Genomic DNA, 18,706 nt, shown 5'->3' with positions numbered 1-18,706 from the left:
AAAAAACCCAGTAGTATCTTCTTACAAGGTGTTGGTTTCACTATAAATTTGTACTGAAGAGTACATATTACTACTGATTTCACTTTTATAAATACTGTTCACTCATTTCACAAGCTTTTGATCTAGGCCACATTTACTACAGATATTTTCCATTTGTAAACTAATACTCTGAATGTAATAGCCCACTCATATATATTTTACAGGGGCTGTCAACTACGTGTTATACATTGCGGTTCTGTGATGATGTTAAAAACATTCAGGGGTAGTGGAGAAGGATAAACGTGTCCCCAGTTTTGATATTAAGCTTCTCGCTGTTCTCGTTCTTGCTATTCCTCACTACTTCTATTGTTGTTCAATTTACTGCCAGTCCATAGTCTATTCATCAGATTGTTCTTTCCATTCAGCAGGTCCTGTGATTCTTCTTCACTTTCACTGAGGATAGCAATGTCATCAGCAAATCGTATCATTGATATCCTGTTACCTTTAATTTTTTATCCCAGTATTGAACATTCCTTTTATTTCCATCATTGCTGCTTTGATGGATACAGTGAACAGTAGGGGTGAAAGATTGACCCTCTGTCTTGAACCCTATTCTTGATCTTCCAGTCTTATTATTCCCTTTTGGCTCTTGTGTATATCTTTCCCTGCAGTGTAGTGCTACTTTTCTTAGAATTTCAAACATCTTGCATCATTTCACATTGTTGAACACTTTCTGTAGATCAACAATGTCCATGAGCTTATCTTGATTTTTCTTCCTCCAGGCTTTCATTATCAGGTACGAAGTCAGAACGGCCTCTCTGGTGCCTTTACTTTTCCTGAGGCCAAACTGATCATCTAACAGATTAATTTCTCTGGCTGCCCAAGCCAGACCAGACCAGACCAGACTGGCCCAGCCCCCAAAGATTGTGGCCATTTATGTGTGAGGTTCATTTGTGTGTATGTTTATGTTGTCCAATTCCAATGAAGCCCTTTTTGGCCAAAATCTAACCTGTTTGGCTTTCCTTTTGTTGTTCCTTTCTGTGACTCAGCATCTCTGCTGTATTGTGAGTGGCAATTATCCTTTTCATAATTTTGTCAAAAACAGAAGAGTGAGGGAAATAGGAGTGTAATAGAGAAAGATAACATTACTCACTGCTCCTTTCTACCTTCTTCTCCTATGCCCCAGAAGAACCAAACTTGATCTGTGATTTTCAAAAGGCACTATCTTTGTGTACACAAGTTGACTTGATGAGGTCCTCTGGGTTTTCAATTTTTGTGTTTTGCTTGCAGAGGATGAATTTGTCTTTTCAATATGTTGAAATTTTGTTTGTTAAAGTTAGTACACAGACTGTAGCCACACATGGCTTCCGTTAAGACCATTACTGAAGAGGCATGGAGTAATTTGCTCTTTATGGGAGAAGTATGTCACCTATAATGCCTCAGTTTTCAAGTTTCCTACATTGTGCCTTTAACATGCAAAACCCTTAAATGGGCAATGTCAGATACAAACTTTACATGCACATAAGTCTTTGCCTATTCAAGGAAGAAGCAAAATTTCGAATAATAATATTATCGGCTACAGTACTTTTAGGGTAAACATAAGTAGACTAAATGTAAAGTGTGAAGAAAAGTGATGTAATTATTTGTATATTTTGTGTCTTTATTTAGTTCATCAAGATCACATTCATAAGTTACAATTCTTCATTTTCTTCCAGCCACTGACACTCTATTGGTTCATATTTCTGAAAAACACAGTTAATGCTGTCAGGAATAGAATGTATTTTTGAACTTAGACAACATCACATATAAGTAAAGAAAGCCCTATTCAGAATCTCAAGAAATGAACATTTAAAATTTTAACTATAGTCAAATGTTGATCGTCTGCTAAGAATTTGATATTATTCATTGGTGTCGATGGAAGTTACTTAATCTCCCTGGTCTTTCACTATCCAGTTTTTGTCAATTATGTCAAGAAATACCGTGCATTCCAAAATTAATGACATTGGACATTGTTTGTTGATACTGTTTCACAGACACAGTCCCTTTGATTGTTCAGAGATATCATTAAACCCTCCCAAAGATGTAAACAACCATGCATGAGCAGTGCCTACAGACAGAGGTGGTCCAATAGCCGATTAGTTCCAGTCATTCCACCGGGAAGGGGGTACACGGCTTTTGTTGTCCGTAGTTCAAACCATGCCTAGATGGTCAATACCATGGTTTGGTCACATTCACATTGTTACTTTGTGCCAGGAAGGGCTCTCAACAATGGAAGTGTTAGAGTGTCTCAGAGTGAACCAAACCAATGTTGTTTGGACATGGAGGAGATATAGAGACAGGAACCGCTGATGACATGCCTCATTCAGGCCGCTCAAGGGCTACCACTGTAGTGGATGATCGCTATCTACAGATTATGGCTCAGAGGAACCCCGACAGCACCACCACCATGTTGAATAAAGCTTTTCGTGTAGCCACAGGACGTCATGTTACGACTCAAACTGTGTGCAATAGGCTGCATGATGCGCAACTTTGCTCCCGACGTCCATGGTGAGGCCAATCTTTGCAACCATGGCACCATCAGTGCGGTACAGATGGACCCAACAACATGCCAAATGGAGCACTGTCTTCACCGATGAGTGTCACATATGCCTTCAACCAGACAGTAGTCGGAGACATGTTTGGAGGCAACGCGGTCAGGGTGAATGCCTTAGACACACTGTCCAGTGAGTGCAGCAAAGTGGAGGTTCCCTGTTGGTTTGGGGTGGCATTATATGGGGCCGACGTGCGCTGCTGGTGGTCATGGAATGCGCCGTAATAGCTGTACGATACGTGAATGCGATCCTTGAACCGATAGTGCAAGCATATTGGCGATGCATTCGTCTTCATGGACGACAATTCATGTCCCCATCATGCACGTCTTGTGAATGACTTCCTTCAGGATAACAACATCGTTCGGCTAGAGTGGCCAGCATGTTCTCCAGACATGAATTCTTTTGAACATATCTAGGATAGATTGAAAAGGCCTGTTTACAGATGACGTGACCCACCAACCACTCTGAGGGATCTACGCCAAATTGTAGTTGAGGAGTGGGATAATCTGGACCAACGGTGCCTTGATGAGCTTGTGGCTAGTATGCCACAACAAATACAGGCATGCATCAATGCAATAGGACATGCTGCTGGGTATTAGAGGTACCAGTGTACACAGCAATCTGGATGAGCACCTCTGAAGGTCTCACTGTATGGTGGTACAACATGCAGTGTGTGCTTTTCATGGGCAATAAAAAGGGCAAAAATGATGTCTATTCCAATTTTCTGTATAGGTTCTGGAACTCTTGGAACCGAAGTGATACAAAATGTTTTTTGATGTGTGTACATTCAGCTTACGGTTATAAATAATACGGCAAATGAAAGAGCAACTAAAACATTTGTGTTTGTATGCCTTATAGTTTGGAGTTGTTATAAGCTGTAAAGCCTACATGCTACAGTTTACATGCCAACTTTGAGAATAAAATGTTGCTGCATAAAGATGCAGATTTTCTGGATCATATCAACTTTGGGGATGGTTGACATTTCACATAAGTGGGAATGCGAATACACTAATATGTGCATCAGGGGGTCAGAAATTTCCCACGAGATGGTACAGTCCAAATGAAACACCCATAAATTGAGTGGTTTTGTGCCATGTCTTGACAGAAAGTTAATGGGCCTTTCGTTTTTGGTGAAGCAACTGTAAGTGGTGTTTCTTACCTTGTTGAATTAGAACAGGATGTATACGCCCGTGGACAACTGGGAAAAACCTGGGAATTTTTCGGAACTACGGGAATTTTTCATTGTTTTAGTTTTCAGTTAAATTTTTGTTGTTTTGACTAGTAAGAACTGATACTCTAACAAAGAATATTACTGTGTCACACTACTGCAAAATAATACTGCAGCAATAAAACATAAACAAATGGAGAAAAACCAAAATAAACTTTAGTTGCCAAGGAAATGTGCCATTTATGACGACAAAACACCATGCGCACACAAGCAACAGCAAAATGTGTCAAAAGACGGAGATTATGCAATACGAGGTGTGTTTTTTAAGTACCGATTTGAAATTTAAAAAAGACGTGCTAAGATATCTCAATAATTTTATTTTTACATGAAAGCCTGTACCTTAATCTGTGCACTGGCGCCATTACAGTCTGATTCTTCCTTGTTGACATTGTGTACTGAGTGTTTAAGATGCCTCCGATAATCGTGAGCCCCGCCGACTGTGAAGTATGGGCTGTTATAAGATTTCTTAGTGCTAAAGGCCTAAAAGCGATAGATATTCATCGTGAGATCTGTACAGTTTGCGGAGAAAACATTATGAGTGATGGAATGGTAAGGAAGTGGGTGAGAGCATTTAAAGATGGCCGCCGCACAAATGTGCATGCTGAACAACAGAGTGGGCGTCCTTCGGTCGTTAATGAAAGTTTGGTGCAGGAATTGGACTATAAGGTGTGAGAAAACAAACGCTTTACGATTTCCTCCTTGCGGGATGACTTTCCTAATGTTTCTTGTAGTGTTTTGTGTGGCATTGTGACCGAGCACTTGAATTACCAAAAATTGTGCATACGTTGGGTACTGAAAATGTTGACGGTTGTGCACAAAACCAAACATTTTGACAGTGCATTGACTTTCCTTGAGTGGTACCACAATGACTGTGATGATTTCTTAAGCCAGATTGTTACGGGCGATGAAACATGGTTGGCCTACATCACCCCAGAATCAAAGCAACAGTCCATGGAAGTTGAGCAAGGGCATCGTTTTGCTGCAAGACAATGCCTGTCTGCATGTGGCAAATGAGACCAAAAATCTCATCACATATTTTCGATGGGAAACTCTAGATCATCCCCCGTACAGCCCCGATCTTGCGCCCATTGCCTACCATCTCTTCCTTCACTTGAAGAAACACCTGGACGGTCAGTGTATTCAAGACGATGACAAAGTCAAAACAGTGGCGATGCAGTGGTTAACAAGTCAGGCGGCAGACTTCTATGAGGAGGGTATTCAAAAACTGGTACAACATTATGACAAGTGCCTCAATATTGATGAAAATTATATAGAAAAGTAGAATAAGGTATAGGCTTTCATGTGAAAATAAAATTATTGAGACATCCTAGCATGTCTTTTTTTAATTTCAAAATGGTACTTACTTAAAAAACACGCCTTGTATTTTGTAACAATAAACTGCTTTTTTTATGAGCGTGATGTCAGAACTGTTTACATTAGGTTCATGTGAGAAGTTCTCAGAGGGCTCATGCGCATGCGCAGTTCAGTCGCATATGAGTTGTGCTTTCTCCCACTTCCAGATACTTTAAGCGTGGCTGTTACCTGTATCGGCTGTAGCAGCAAGCATCCTGATGATAACAAGAAAAAATTTTCTGGCGCACCCTAGCTGCCAGATTTGCGCATGCGCAGAGTTGTCCGACTTGTAGGAGGGGGTGGGGGTGGGGGGTTAGTCTCCACGTGATCCGTGTTTACGTTTAGTGATTTTGCTGTTTCCTCTTTGTTTATGGCTCCCACGTCAAATGAGAACAAAATGGATTTCTGTGCTCAGGATCTATCATGTGAATTAAAATACATTCACATCACTACAGAATGCAAAAATATATGACTAGTTTCAATTTTCTGATTTCATTTTATTTCCACGTTTTTGGCAGTCAAGAGCTAATCGCCTTGCAGAACAATGAAGTTATTTTTGTCAGTTTGCTAAAGACATTTGGCTTTTATTAATATTTATTGCCTATTCAGTCAATTTATTTGGAACTACTTGTTTCATCCCACAGTATTGGCTAGTTGGTAATTATTCACTGAATTTCAAGTGCATGTTTTCATCTTCTGGCGGTTATGGAATTATGCCATAATAAAGAACCAAATGTGAGATAGTACAGTAATGGTACTCCAAGAAAATTTACATCCCAAAAACCACACTGAAAATCTTAATATCAGGTGGGGCATACTTCATTGTAAATCTGGACATACCAGTGTGCACTTCAAGCCAAATTATACATTTAGTATAGTTTACGAAATGTCGATGCTCTTGGAGTATCCTCTTTTATGACGTGTAAGATCTCTTAATGCTTTATATATACGAACATACGGGCTTACTACATCATCGCAGCTGTTTTCTGGCACTCTCTGGCAACTGCTAAAACCAACCTATTTCTAACAATCTTGGGAAAATACTGGGAGTAGTGGTTTGAAAAGTGTGACATTCGAAGTAAATCTCCTTTTACACAAGATGAATTATGTTACGTGTGAGAATGTAGGACGAATTTCCTAAATCATAGAGCGTTTGACTCTCGTTTAAAACTTAACACTTTGAGGACCAGCCACTTAAAAGAGTTTTGAGCCCAGAAGACAAGACATTTACGTCATTATTGTAAATTTTATTGGCGCATTTGTGAGATGTATTTTAAAAGTGTAACACAGGCAATAAAAAGACCAATATTACATCTGAAAGCTTGGCTTCTCTTGTAGCATATTAATCTGTGAGACCAATATTATGCATGAAAGCTTAGCTTTTCTTGTAGCTACACTATGTACATTAATGTAAACCATTAACTTTTCCTCTTTGTATGTTTGCACTACTTAACAGTGATGTTGCTATCGGCTGACTACATCATGTGTCCTATGCTCTGAATATCTGCTGTCATCGGCTGACGAGATCATGTGACCCAAGCTATGATTGGCTTACAGAAGGGCATCGGAATCTTGATTTCAATGCTCTGGGAACTAACGTGCTGTGTTTTTTGGAAATCGAATTTATATATTCCTAATATAAAAATATAAGGCGCATATGTTGCTGCACATCAAAGGTCTTTTGAAAACTCCCCCCCCCCCCCCCCCCCCCTCTTAAAGTGCCGGGAAATTCTACGCCCATTTTCAAAATGTTAACCTTTCAAAGGATTGATAAGTTTTACAGTTCCAAGAGAAAATATACTGACACTTAATACAGAAAAAGTGTATTTTTTAACCGGCCATCCGGGAAAAATTCGGGAATTTTTTTCCTTGTCCGTGTATACACCCTGTAGATCTATGACTCTTTTCTTAACTGGAAGGATCTGAACCATAGAACTTCATTTGCCAGAGAGATTGTGCGCCACCTCTCTGGTATAACTCAGTACGTGATTGGTGTAAACAATGTTGTACACACTGCTAGATTAGCCACAGGAGGCTGGGTGATAGAGCTTTTTTCCCATGGGCTCCATGTCCATCCAATCTGATGCCATCCAATTTTTACCTTTGGGGGTTCATGAAGGATCATATGCATGTACCTCTACTACCAGCCAAGCTGCCTGACTTAGGAAATAGGATTGAAGCAGTTGTTGCAACAATTACTCCAGCACACTGGTCAAGATTTATGAAGTACTAGCGCCTATTGACTCGATGTGTGGCATTTGATGAACACTTGTAAGAAAAACTTTGAGTTGCTCTTTCATTTGATGTGTTATTTATAATTGTGAGTTGAATGTAATAAGTGCTACAGTACCTTAAAACCTTGATTTTGAATCACCCAGTACTAGACGAAGTTGCACTGATGTTACCTGAATGCATAAAGAAACAAAATGTTGCGAAGTGTATGTTCTGTTGGAATGTAATACTTTGTTACATCAACTACAGTGAATCACTTCAGAGCTGTAACTCAAACGATTACAAAATTGTTTTGGAAAACATTTAAGTAACAACTGCTCTAGTTAATTTGAACAAATGCAATTACTTTATGATCAGTTATAACTGAGATGGAAAGAGATGATAAAACAGAGGTTATTAAATTTCTTTTTCCCCTCTCCAGATCCCTTCAGTATTGTTTCTGTTTTTAACTTTCTCTTCATCTTCAAGATGAAAGTGTAGAATATTCTAGCTGTCTAAAGTGGTGAAATGAATTCTTAATTGAAACGAGAACCAGTTTAAGTTAGGACTCTAGTAATATACTACTGAATCCTATACCTCTCATTCATAGTACCTGCAGAGACAACATGAGATTAGGTATCACATGCCCAAAAACATTTACGCAGCCATTCTTCTTGTACCCCATATGTGACTGGAATAAGAAATAAATGTAATACATGGTACAGTGGGAAATAACCCGTGCCATACACTTCACAGTGATTTGTGGAGTATGGATATATGTGTAGATATTACCAGGGACTGTAATTCAGTCAGTTATTTTAGTGCTAAGTTATGTATGCCAGCTGCTTGCTCAGTCATTGGCCTGTTTCAACTGCAAAACGTAAGTAAAGATCATAATACACTGAAATCAGGGTCGTGTCATAAAACTGCAGCCTATAAAGAAATTGAATTGTTTATGACACAAGAATTTGGCCAGGTGGGACCAAAAATATTTTGGGGGAATAAGTTCTGACTCGTAAAATTCTGAGGTACTGTACACATGTTGTTCAGTGAAAGAAATAATCCACTTGGCCAAAGATTTTCTTTTGCACTGCACACTCTTCGACTGGAGCCTGTGTATTAACATGCTAAAACTTACTGTTTGTGTCCATTCACACCTGGTACCAACCATTAAATTAGCATAGAAAGCTTAATAGTAATTGCTCATCTGGTAGTGTTGGACATGCCTCAGTCGTAGATGACCATCTCTTTGCTGAAGTAAGTCTTACCAGTAAAGCCTAGAATAAACAGTTACAAGAAACTGCATTTTTGTGTCAGAGGCAGTAACAAGTATGTGAACCACATAGGCAAAATAATAGGTTGAAAATGGCTGTAAAATCTCATAAAAAGGTTTCAGTGTTTGAACAATGGGGTAAGTTACTAACATTCAGGTAAAGAGAACAGTAATTAGACACATTGAGTTGCAGATAAGCACAATGGAAAGCTTGCTTACATATTGAGCTTTCGGCAAAAGCCTTCTTTTTTTTAAAAAAAAAAGAAAAAAACAAACAAAACACACAAACACACACACACACACACACACACACACACACACACACACACACACTGCTATCTCTGGCCAGAGATAGTGGTTGAGTGTGTGAGGTGTGCTTCCTTGTGCAAATTTGTGTGTGTTTGAAGGACATGTGACCTGTAACTGAAAGAAAGTGCCTTGATTGTTTCTTCATTGTCATAAGATTCCAGATTGCTTCCTCATTCAGATCCCAGGGAGGGGAATGCCAAAAGAGAAGTAAACATGAGAAAGGCATTGAAATACCAACAAAAGGGAACATTCTACAAGTTGAGGCAGGGAATTTCTGTAGTATGAATGTGGTAGAGAGCCTAGAAATCCGAAAAGGGAAATTCAAAGATTCAGATTACTTGTAGTGGGGGAGGGTTGTATGTGTAGTGTAATAGAAGAAGAACTTCTGGTCAGATAAGTTAAAATTAATATCAACAGCAACAGAAAATGGTGTAATGGGGGTAGGATTCATTATGAATAGGAACGTAGGGCAGAGAGAAAGTTATTGTAAACAGTTAAAAGATAGGTTTCTTCTCATCAGAACCAACAGTAAATTAGCACCATCATCAACAGCGCAGTGTTGCAAGTAGAAATGAAGAGGTAGAGAAAGTATATGAGAACATTCAACAGATAATTCAGTATGTAAGAGGAGATATAAAAGCTAATAGTCATAGGGGATTGGAACACTACAGTAGAGGGAGGACTAGAAAACAAAGTCACAGCAGAATATGGGCTTGATAACAGAAGTGAGAGAGAAGAAATATTTCTTATTCAGAAAGGGCTAGAAATATGGGAAGAAACCATTTGGATTACGTCATGGAGGGACAGAGATTCCCAAATCAGATATTGAATTGTGAGGCATATCCAGGAGCAGATATAGTAATTGGGAAGATTGAGCTAAATGTGTAAAGAAGTGGGATACTGAAGTATTTGGGAACGATGTTCATTAAAGCTCTCTTAAGCTGAATGTACTGTAATAATAAATACCACAGTAGGTAGTTCAGCTGAAAGGACATGTCTAAAAAGTTGGTCAGTAAACATAGGTATGAGGTGCATTCAAGTTCTAAGGCCTCCGATGTTTTTCTAATTAACTACTCACCCGAAATCAATGAAACTGGCGTCACTTCTCGACGTAATCGCCCTGCAGACGTACACATTTTTCACAACGCTGACGCCAGGATTCCATGGCAGTGGTGAAGGGTTCTTTAGTAGTCTGTTTTGACCACTGGAAAATCGCTGAGGCAATAGCAGCACGGCTGGTGAATGTGCGGCCACGGAGAGTGTCTTTCATTGTTGGAAAAAGCCAAAAGTGACTAGGAGCCAGGTCAGGTGAGTAGGGAGCACGAGGAATCCCTTCAAAGTTGTTATCACGAAGAAACTGTTGCGTAATGTTAGCTCGATGTGCGGGTGCGTTGTCTTGGTGAAACAGCACACGTGCAGCCCTTCCTGAACATTTTTGTTGCAGTGCAGGAAAGAATTTGTTCATCAAAACATTTTTGTAGGATGCACCTGTTACCGTAGTGTCCTTTGGAACACAATGGGTAAGGATTACGCCCTCGCTGTCCCAGAACATGGACGCCATCATTTTTTCAGCACTGGCGGTTATCCGAAATTTTTTTGGTGGCGGTGAACCTGTGTGCTTCCATTGAGCTGACTGGCGCTTTGTTTCTGGACTGAAAAATGGCATCCACGTCTCATCCATTGTCACAACCAACAAAAAGAAAGTCCCATCATGCTGTCGTTGCGTGTCAACATTGCTTGGCAACATGCCACACGGGCAGCCATGTGGTCGTCCGTCGGCATTCGTGGCACCCACCTGGATGACACTTTTCGCATTTTCAGGTCGTCATGCAGGATTGTGTGCACAGAACCCACAGAAATGCCAACTCTGGAGGCAATCTGTTCAACAGTCATTTGGCGATCCCCCAAAACAATTCTCTCCTTTTTCTCGATCATGTCGTCAGACCGGCTTGTGCGCGAGCCTGAGGTTGTTTCGGTTTGTTGTCACACGATGTTCTGCCTTCATTAAACTGTCACACCAACGAACGCACTTTCGACACATCCATAACTCCATCACCACATGTCTCCTTCAACTGTTGATGAATTTCAATTGGTTTCACACCACGCAAATTCAGAAAACGAGTGATTGCACGCTGTTGAAGTAAGGAAAACGTCGCCATTTTAAGTATTTAAAACAGTTCTCATTCTCGCCACTGGCGGTAAAATTGCATCTGCCGTACGGTGCTGCCATCTCTGCGACGTATTGACAATGAACACGGCCTCATTTTAAAACAATGCACATGTTTCTATCTCTTTCCAGGCTGGAGAAAAAAAAAATCGTAGGCCTTAGAATTTGAATGCACCTCGTACAAAGAAGAGAACTCCAGTGGAGCCTTGGGTAACAGAAGTAGTTCTTCAATTGATGGATGTAAAGAGTAGGTACAAACGGGTTCAGAATGAAGCAAGATTATGGTTTACAATCCCATTGACACCAATGTCATTAGAGACAGAGCACAATGCAAATCCAGTGTGCTAACCACTGTGCTACCTCACACGGTAGGAAAAGACAGGAATACAGCAATATAAATGACTCAAGAATGAAATGAATAGGAAGTGCAGGAAATATAAAGCAAAATGGCTACAAGAAAAATGTGAAGAAATTAAAAAAAAAAGAACGTCACGAGGTTAGATTCAGCATATAAAAATGTCGAAACAATCGTTGGTGAAATTGAGATCAAAGGGCTCAACATTAAGAGTGCAAAAGAAATTCCACTGTTAAACTCAGAGGACGGAGCAGATAGGTTAAAGAGCACATTGAAGACACCTATTTTAAGTTTAAAAAAATTGAGAGTTTCCACACAAAAAAGAGTACATTTATGCATCTATCTATAGCACAGAATTGGACAGTATAGAAACCAGAAAAGAACAGAATCAAAGCATCTGAAATTTGATAGTATAGAATAACAATGGAAATAAAATGGGATAGTAAAATAAGAAATGAGATGGTTCTCTGCAGAAAGTGTGTGGAAAGGAATAGGCAAGAAGTAGGGACAGGATTGTAGGACATGTGTTAAGACATCAGGAAATAACTTCCATGTTACAAGGGGGAGCTGTAGAGGCTAAAACTGTAGAGGAAGACAGAGGTGGAATATATCCAACAAATAATTGAGGGCATTGGGTGTAAGTGCTGCTCTGAGAAGAAAAAGTTATCATATTGACACAGGAGTGAAAGTCAAGGTGAACCATGTAAAATTGTAATAATAATTTTTAAAAAAATTAGTGGGGATGTGTCTCAGCCAATCCATTGCTATTTGAACATTTATGTTAATGACGTCAGATGAAGAACTTCATCTGATATGTAAATAATATCCCCAACAGTCTAGTTTTAAATGTGCCTGCCTGCTGTTCAGTGCCTTCTCAATGTGGCAAGTAGCATTCCGTGTTAATTCATGTTATAATAAATTGATTATAGCTCTTTTTACAATGGGATATGTAAAAGGTATGTCCTTTGTGACTTTTGAATAGTCTTTCTGAGACAGACTTTCCCAATTACTGATGGTCATGGTCCTGATATGGAAATTTTAAGCTTTATGTCTTGTACAGCAATGGTTAACGTAAATGTATTTCATCTGGTGAAGGATTTTGTCTTATAGTTGAATAATATCAAACATTCTACTTTCAATTGTACCCATGTGCTGCTCAACATCTCCTCTATCCGGTGAGTAACAGCCTTTCCTAATTCATTGTTTATATATGTTCATAGGTGGGGATATTCAACTGCCAACTAATTGTTAAAATGCATGGTGACCCTTCAGTTGTCCTTTATGTTGCACAGTTCGCTTCACTACTAGTTTCGATCAAATAACCATTATCAAGCATTAGCCTAAAACGAGTATATCGGATCAATAGAGTGTACACAGTTTACAGGTAAATATAAGGCTAAATAGTGTGTCAGTTACTGACATGAAAGGCTGGAGTGTTATACCATAATAGGAGTAATTTTCTCTTTGAGCACACCATATTAGAAAGTTTTTTTTATAGGAATAGCTGTGTACAATAGTTTGCATGAAGAAGCAAAGTTCACACTGACAGATGTAATCAGGCTAAGCATTGAATGATACAGTCAAAAACAATGCCATTTCAAAGACGAAAACTATAGTACATGCTAGCAATGGAAGTATCAACTAAACAAGAGGTACATTACAAACTTTGGTTCCTTGTAGACACTGTATATCAGTGAGGTAGACTGTGGAACTACAAATGCACAAATGTAATATATCAAGAAATGTTGCACTGGTGACTTTTGTAATCTGAAATACATCGTAACATCCAAAAAGAAATCTGTGTAAACCATAGAAAGCCATTTATTGACATCAGATAAAGCCACATTGGCGAATTTTGTTTATTACAAAACATTGTAATTGCTGAAAAATAAGTCAACTAGAACATATTATTGGGCTAGGATGTTGCTAAGTTAACAGATAAAAACCAAAATAACATATAATAGCATGTAAACATCAGCTCACAAAATGATGCATCATAAAATTACATGTACAGTGTGAATAACAACGAAGCTAATCTCACATAGTATCCTATACCGAAATACATTATGACAATACCTGCATTCCTCTTGAACATACACACAAAAACTTTATCACACTTTTGATTCTACATACCCAATGGAAGAAGTGGGGTGCGGTGGGGGGATAAGCTTTTGTAAACAGTAGATTTGTATATACAACTGCCATCCAAAATAAAATCTTAAATGACAGTATCCCAGGGGGGTGTGCTGGGTGAAGGTTTTGTAATAACAGACTGAGTGAAAGTTTTTATTACGATAGTGGAGATGTTTTGTGATCAGGGATTGGCTTATTAGGCCCCACTATTGAGCATAAGTTTTAAGCATTTACATGGTCCTCATCTAGCCTTGTTTTGCAGTCTTTGAGCAAACTGTGTGTTTTATATATTTATTTTTTTACTGTGATATGTGTTTTCTAATATAGGTTGTTTAACTTCTCTTTTGAAAACAGAATATTTCCTGGTAACAAATATTTAATGTTAAGTGCTACATTATGATGAATTCCTATCAATAATATTTAAGGATTTATTTCTTAAATGTAACAGATACTGGTTATGGTATGCTGCTTCAAAAAATGTGTAATGTTAGGTATTTTTAGGATTGTATATGTAATACACATCTAGCCCAAATATGACTGATTAGTGTAAGCCCTCTGGTAATTTTTTATTCTTTCTACTTCACATTCAGTTCTTGTGATGGATAGGCATGAGCCCTCAGATCCATTCCCAGCCGCCCCCCCCCCCTCCGCCCCCTCCCTCCCCCCTTCCCCCATTGGTACCCAATGTCATGTAAGATTTTATTTTGGACTTTGATAAAAATAAAGGAAGGAAGCAAAATTATTTATATATAGTAATAATCTATTATCACAAAAGCTCCCCTCTCCTCCTTCTCCCACATGGATCTTCCATTGGGTATGTGAAATTAAATGTGTGATTAAGTTTTTATCAATACATGAAAGAGGAATACAGGTACTGCCATAATGCGATTTTGGTACAAGATATTGTGTGAGCTTAGCTTCGTTGTTATTCACACTGTAAGTATAATTTTATGATGCATCATTTTGTGAGCTGATAATTACTTGCTGTTATATGTTATTTTGGGTTTTATCCATTAGCTTAGCAACATCCTAGCCCAGTAATATGTCCTAGTGGACTTATTTTTCGACAATTACGATGTTTTGTAATAAACAAAAATTCGCCAGTGTGGCTTCATCTGATGTCAATAAATGGCTTCCTATCGTTTAGACCTATTTCTTTTCAGCAGTTATGACATATTTTACATTTTTTTTTTTTTTTTACGAAAGTTACAAGTGTGGCATTTCTTGATGTATTACATTTGTACATTTGTAGTTTTACGATCTATGTCACTGATATGCACTGTTTATATGGAAGCAAAGTGTGTCAGTGTGTGAATAGCTGTCGTTGTGAACTTTGCTTCTTCACAACATGCAAAGGAGGAACTAGATAGGTTGAGGATGATGAAGGGTGGTGGGGAATGGAAACTGCCAGCTGGCAAGAAGGCAACTAGGAGGAGGAGGTATTCAGACAGTTATACTTTGTGAATATGCAATAGATTGGACCAACTGTCAGAGTTGAGTGGAGAGGAGCCTCTTGTAGCTATAGATGTAGGGAACATGTGGCAGTCCTCAGCAGTTAGGAGGCCTATGCCAGTTGCAGAGTCTAACAGAAAGAAGGAGGTTCTGCTGCTAGGTAGTTTGCATGGTAGAGGTGTGGGCCAGCAGTTGCAGGAAGTGTTGGGGAGTGAGTAGTAGGTCACCAGCATTGTGAAGCCTGGTGTATGATTGGCTCAGGTGACTGACAGCATAGGGGAATTATGTAGGAATTTTACGAAGGAGGATCAGGTAGTGATAGTGGGTGGAGCAGCAAACAGTCTTGATAGGAATGGGGAATACGATGTAGGTGGTGACCTGGTAAAGATAGCTACTCAAACTGGTGACACTAATGTGCATTTCGTGCAGCTGTTTCAGCGTCTTGATCAGCCTCATCTTAATGCGTTATGGGCGTTAACATGGGGCTGGCGCTGATGGCAGAGGGCATGGGTTACATTTCAGTGGTGCCAGTTGGGTCTATCAGTAGCCAGTTGGGTCTATCAGTAGATTGGGTTTCACTAGGCATGGCCTACACCTCAGTAGATATGGGAAGGGGAGGCTGGCAAAGCTTATAGGTGATGGTATAGAGTGTGGTGGTGAGATCACTCATGGAAAGATTCCTGTAGTAGTTGGTGTTAGAGCTGCACCTTTTTTAAATTAAAGTCAGCCGATAGGTATACCTGCTTAAAGGAAGTCTCTCTAACTAACCTTTAAAGGAAGTCATGTTTCCAAGTAGAGAAGGAATTAGCATATTTCATCATAGTATAAGAGGTATTAAAGATGAAGTTAGTGAACTGCTTATAGATGTTGACTCTGAAATTATTGGAATGTTGGAGCACCACTTCAATAATTTGTCAATTCAGAGGCTTCCTTTACTGAGATACAGATTAGCTGGCTGTTTTTTTCTCCAAGGAGTTCCTTGTGGGGTGGAGGAGTGGCTATGTACATAAAAAACAGTATTCCATTTGAGTCCATGGATGTATCACAGCACTGCGCTGAACAGATATTTGTATGTTGTGCAGGGGCAGTTGAATTTAGTGAAACTAAACTTCTAATTGTTGTTGTTTATAAGTCCCTTAAGGGTTCTTGATTCACTTTGTAGGAAGTACCAGAAATTTATTATATGTGGTGACTTCAATATAAATTTTATATATGGTGGTGCAAGAAAAAGGATGTTGGTAGATCTCCTAAATTTTTATGATCTGATGGAGATTGTGTTATTTCCAACTAGGGTGCAGAGGAACAGTAGCACAGCCATAGACAATATTTTTATTCATTCTTCATTACTAGATGGGCATTCTGTTAGTAAAAGGGTGATAGCCTTTCAGTCCATGATGCACGGATTTTAACACTAAAAGGCTTTTGTACTCAAACAAACGTCACGTATAATTACAAACTAAGTAGGAAAGTTAATCCAACAGCAATAGAGAGTTTTTTAAACCTTGTCAAGGAACAAGAGTGGCAGGATGTTTATAGTGCCAGTAAATATAGTGACAATAAATATAATGCTTTCCTTAAAACATTTCTCATGCTCTTTGAGAGTTCTTTTCCATTAGAACATTTTAAATGGGATACTAGCAGTAACGGGCAGCCCGGGTGGCTGACTAGTGGCATAAGGGTATCACGTAGAACAAAGTGAGAATTATATCAAAATGTTAGAAGTAGTCACACTAAAGCTACAGTAGCCCATTATAAACAGTACTGTAAGGTGCTTAAAAATGTTATTAGGATGTCTGAAATACTCCTCTGTGATACAGGTGAGAGGGAGATTGAGTCAATAATTAAATCACTGAAGACTAGGGCCTCTCATGAATATTATGGAGTGCCTAGCAGAATATTAAAGTTCTGTGCTGCACATGTTAGCCCTGTATTTAGCCATATTTGTAATTTTTCCTTTAGGAATGGTCAGTTTCCTGAATGATTAAAGTATTCAGTAGTAAAGCCGCTTTATAAAAAGGGAGAAAGGGACAATGTAGGTAATTTTAGACCTATTTCTAAGCCACCAGTGTTTGTTAAAGTTATTGAAAAGGCTGTGTATGTAAAGATAATTGATCCTTTTATATCACATGATTTGCTATCAAATGTACAGTTTGGCTTTAGAAGTGGTTTTACAACTGAAAATGCTATATTCTCTTTTCTCTGTTAGGTACTGGATGGGTTAAACAAAGAGTTTCCAAAGCAAGGCATAATTTTTTATTTACCTAAGACGTTTAATTGTGTTGATCACAAAACATTGCTCCAGAAGTTGGACCATTACGGAATATGGGAAGTAGCTCACAATTGGTTCACCTCTTACTTTAGCAACAGACAGCAAAAGGTCAGTATTCACGATGCTGAGAATGGCTGTGATGTGAGGTCTGAGTGGGGTACGGTCAAGTGGAGGGTGCCCCAGGGATCAGTGTTGGGGCGACTCCTGTTCCTTATTTATATAAATGATATGCCCTCTAGTATTATGGTAACTCTAAAATATCTCTGTTTGTTAATGACACTGGCTTGGTAGTAAAGGATGTTGTGTGCAACATTGGCTCGATTTCAAATAGTGCAGTTCATGACCTAAGTTCATGGCTTGTAGAAAATAAACTAATGGTAAATCACAGTAAGACTCAGTTTTTACAGTTGGTAACACACAATTCAACAAAACCTGACATTTTAATTTCACAGAATGGGCATATGATTAGTGAAACTGAACAGTTCAAATTTCTAGGTGTTAAGATAGATAGTAAACTGTTGTGGAAGGCCCACGTTCAGGGTCTTGTTCAAAGACTTAATGCTACCATTTTTACTGTTCGACCGGTATCTAAAGTCTACTTTTCTTGTATTCATTCGCTTATGTCTCATGGTATTATATTTTGGGGTAACTCTTCCCATTCTAAAAGGAAGATGGGTGGTTTGGACAATAAGTGGTGTAAATTCACGAACCTCTTGTCGACCCCTGTTCACGAGTCTGGATATTTTGACATTGGCCTCTCAATATATGTATTCCTTAGGGTCATTTCTTGTCAACAGTATTAGCTTATTCCCAAGAATAAGCAGCTTTCACTCAGTTAATACTTAGCAGAAATCAAACCTGCATTTGGATCACACTTCCTTAACTCCTGTGCAGAAAGGTGTGCACTATACTGCTGCATCCATTTTCGACAAGCTACCACTCGAATTAAAAAATCTTAATAGTAATCCATGCACTTTCAAATTGAAACTGAAAGAGTTTCCTTATGGGTCACTTCTATGCTGTTGAGGAGTTTCTCAAAAAATTAACCTGATTCTTGTTGTATTGTTGACTGTTTTACTTAAACTTGTGGATTGACTTTTTCGGGTTCATAAACATTTTATTTTTATCTATTATTACTTTTATGTTGTAATTTCATGTACTGCCACGTTGCATGACGTTGAAGATTTGCTCCTTAATTTGGTACTATGGAACTTGATCTGTATAAATAAAATAAAATTCGTGAAAACTATTGTACACAGCTGTTACTGAAAAAAAAAAAAAAATTCTACTATGGTGGGCTCAAAAGAACAAATTACTATAACTATGGTATAACTCTCCAGCTGTACATGCCAGTAAGTGATACACTATTTAACCTTATATTTACCT

At 38.7% G+C, this 18,706-nt stretch overlaps 1 protein-coding gene across 2 annotated transcripts in view; it reads right to left on the bottom strand.

Annotated features, from left to right (window-relative positions):
• Window positions 1-20: 20 nt before the first annotated feature.
• Window positions 21-18,706, bottom strand: part of LOC126266691 (GILT-like protein 1) — a 76,273-nt gene continuing 57,587 nt past the window's right edge. For both annotated transcript variants that reach the window (XM_049971123.1, XM_049971124.1), the window contains exon 6: window positions 21-1,721. In XM_049971123.1, the coding sequence (XP_049827080.1) occupies window positions 1,671-1,721 (51 nt within the window). In that variant the 3' untranslated portion in view covers window positions 21-1,670. The remainder of the gene's footprint in view (window positions 1,722-18,706) is intronic.

The sequence above is a fragment of the Schistocerca gregaria genome, chromosome 4 (assembly GCF_023897955.1).
Source record: "Schistocerca gregaria isolate iqSchGreg1 chromosome 4, iqSchGreg1.2, whole genome shotgun sequence".
NCBI classification, from domain to species: domain Eukaryota; kingdom Metazoa; phylum Arthropoda; class Insecta; order Orthoptera; family Acrididae; genus Schistocerca; species Schistocerca gregaria.
The sequence above is the reverse complement of the archived record's forward strand: the minus strand, read 5'-3'. Positions and strand labels throughout refer to the sequence as shown.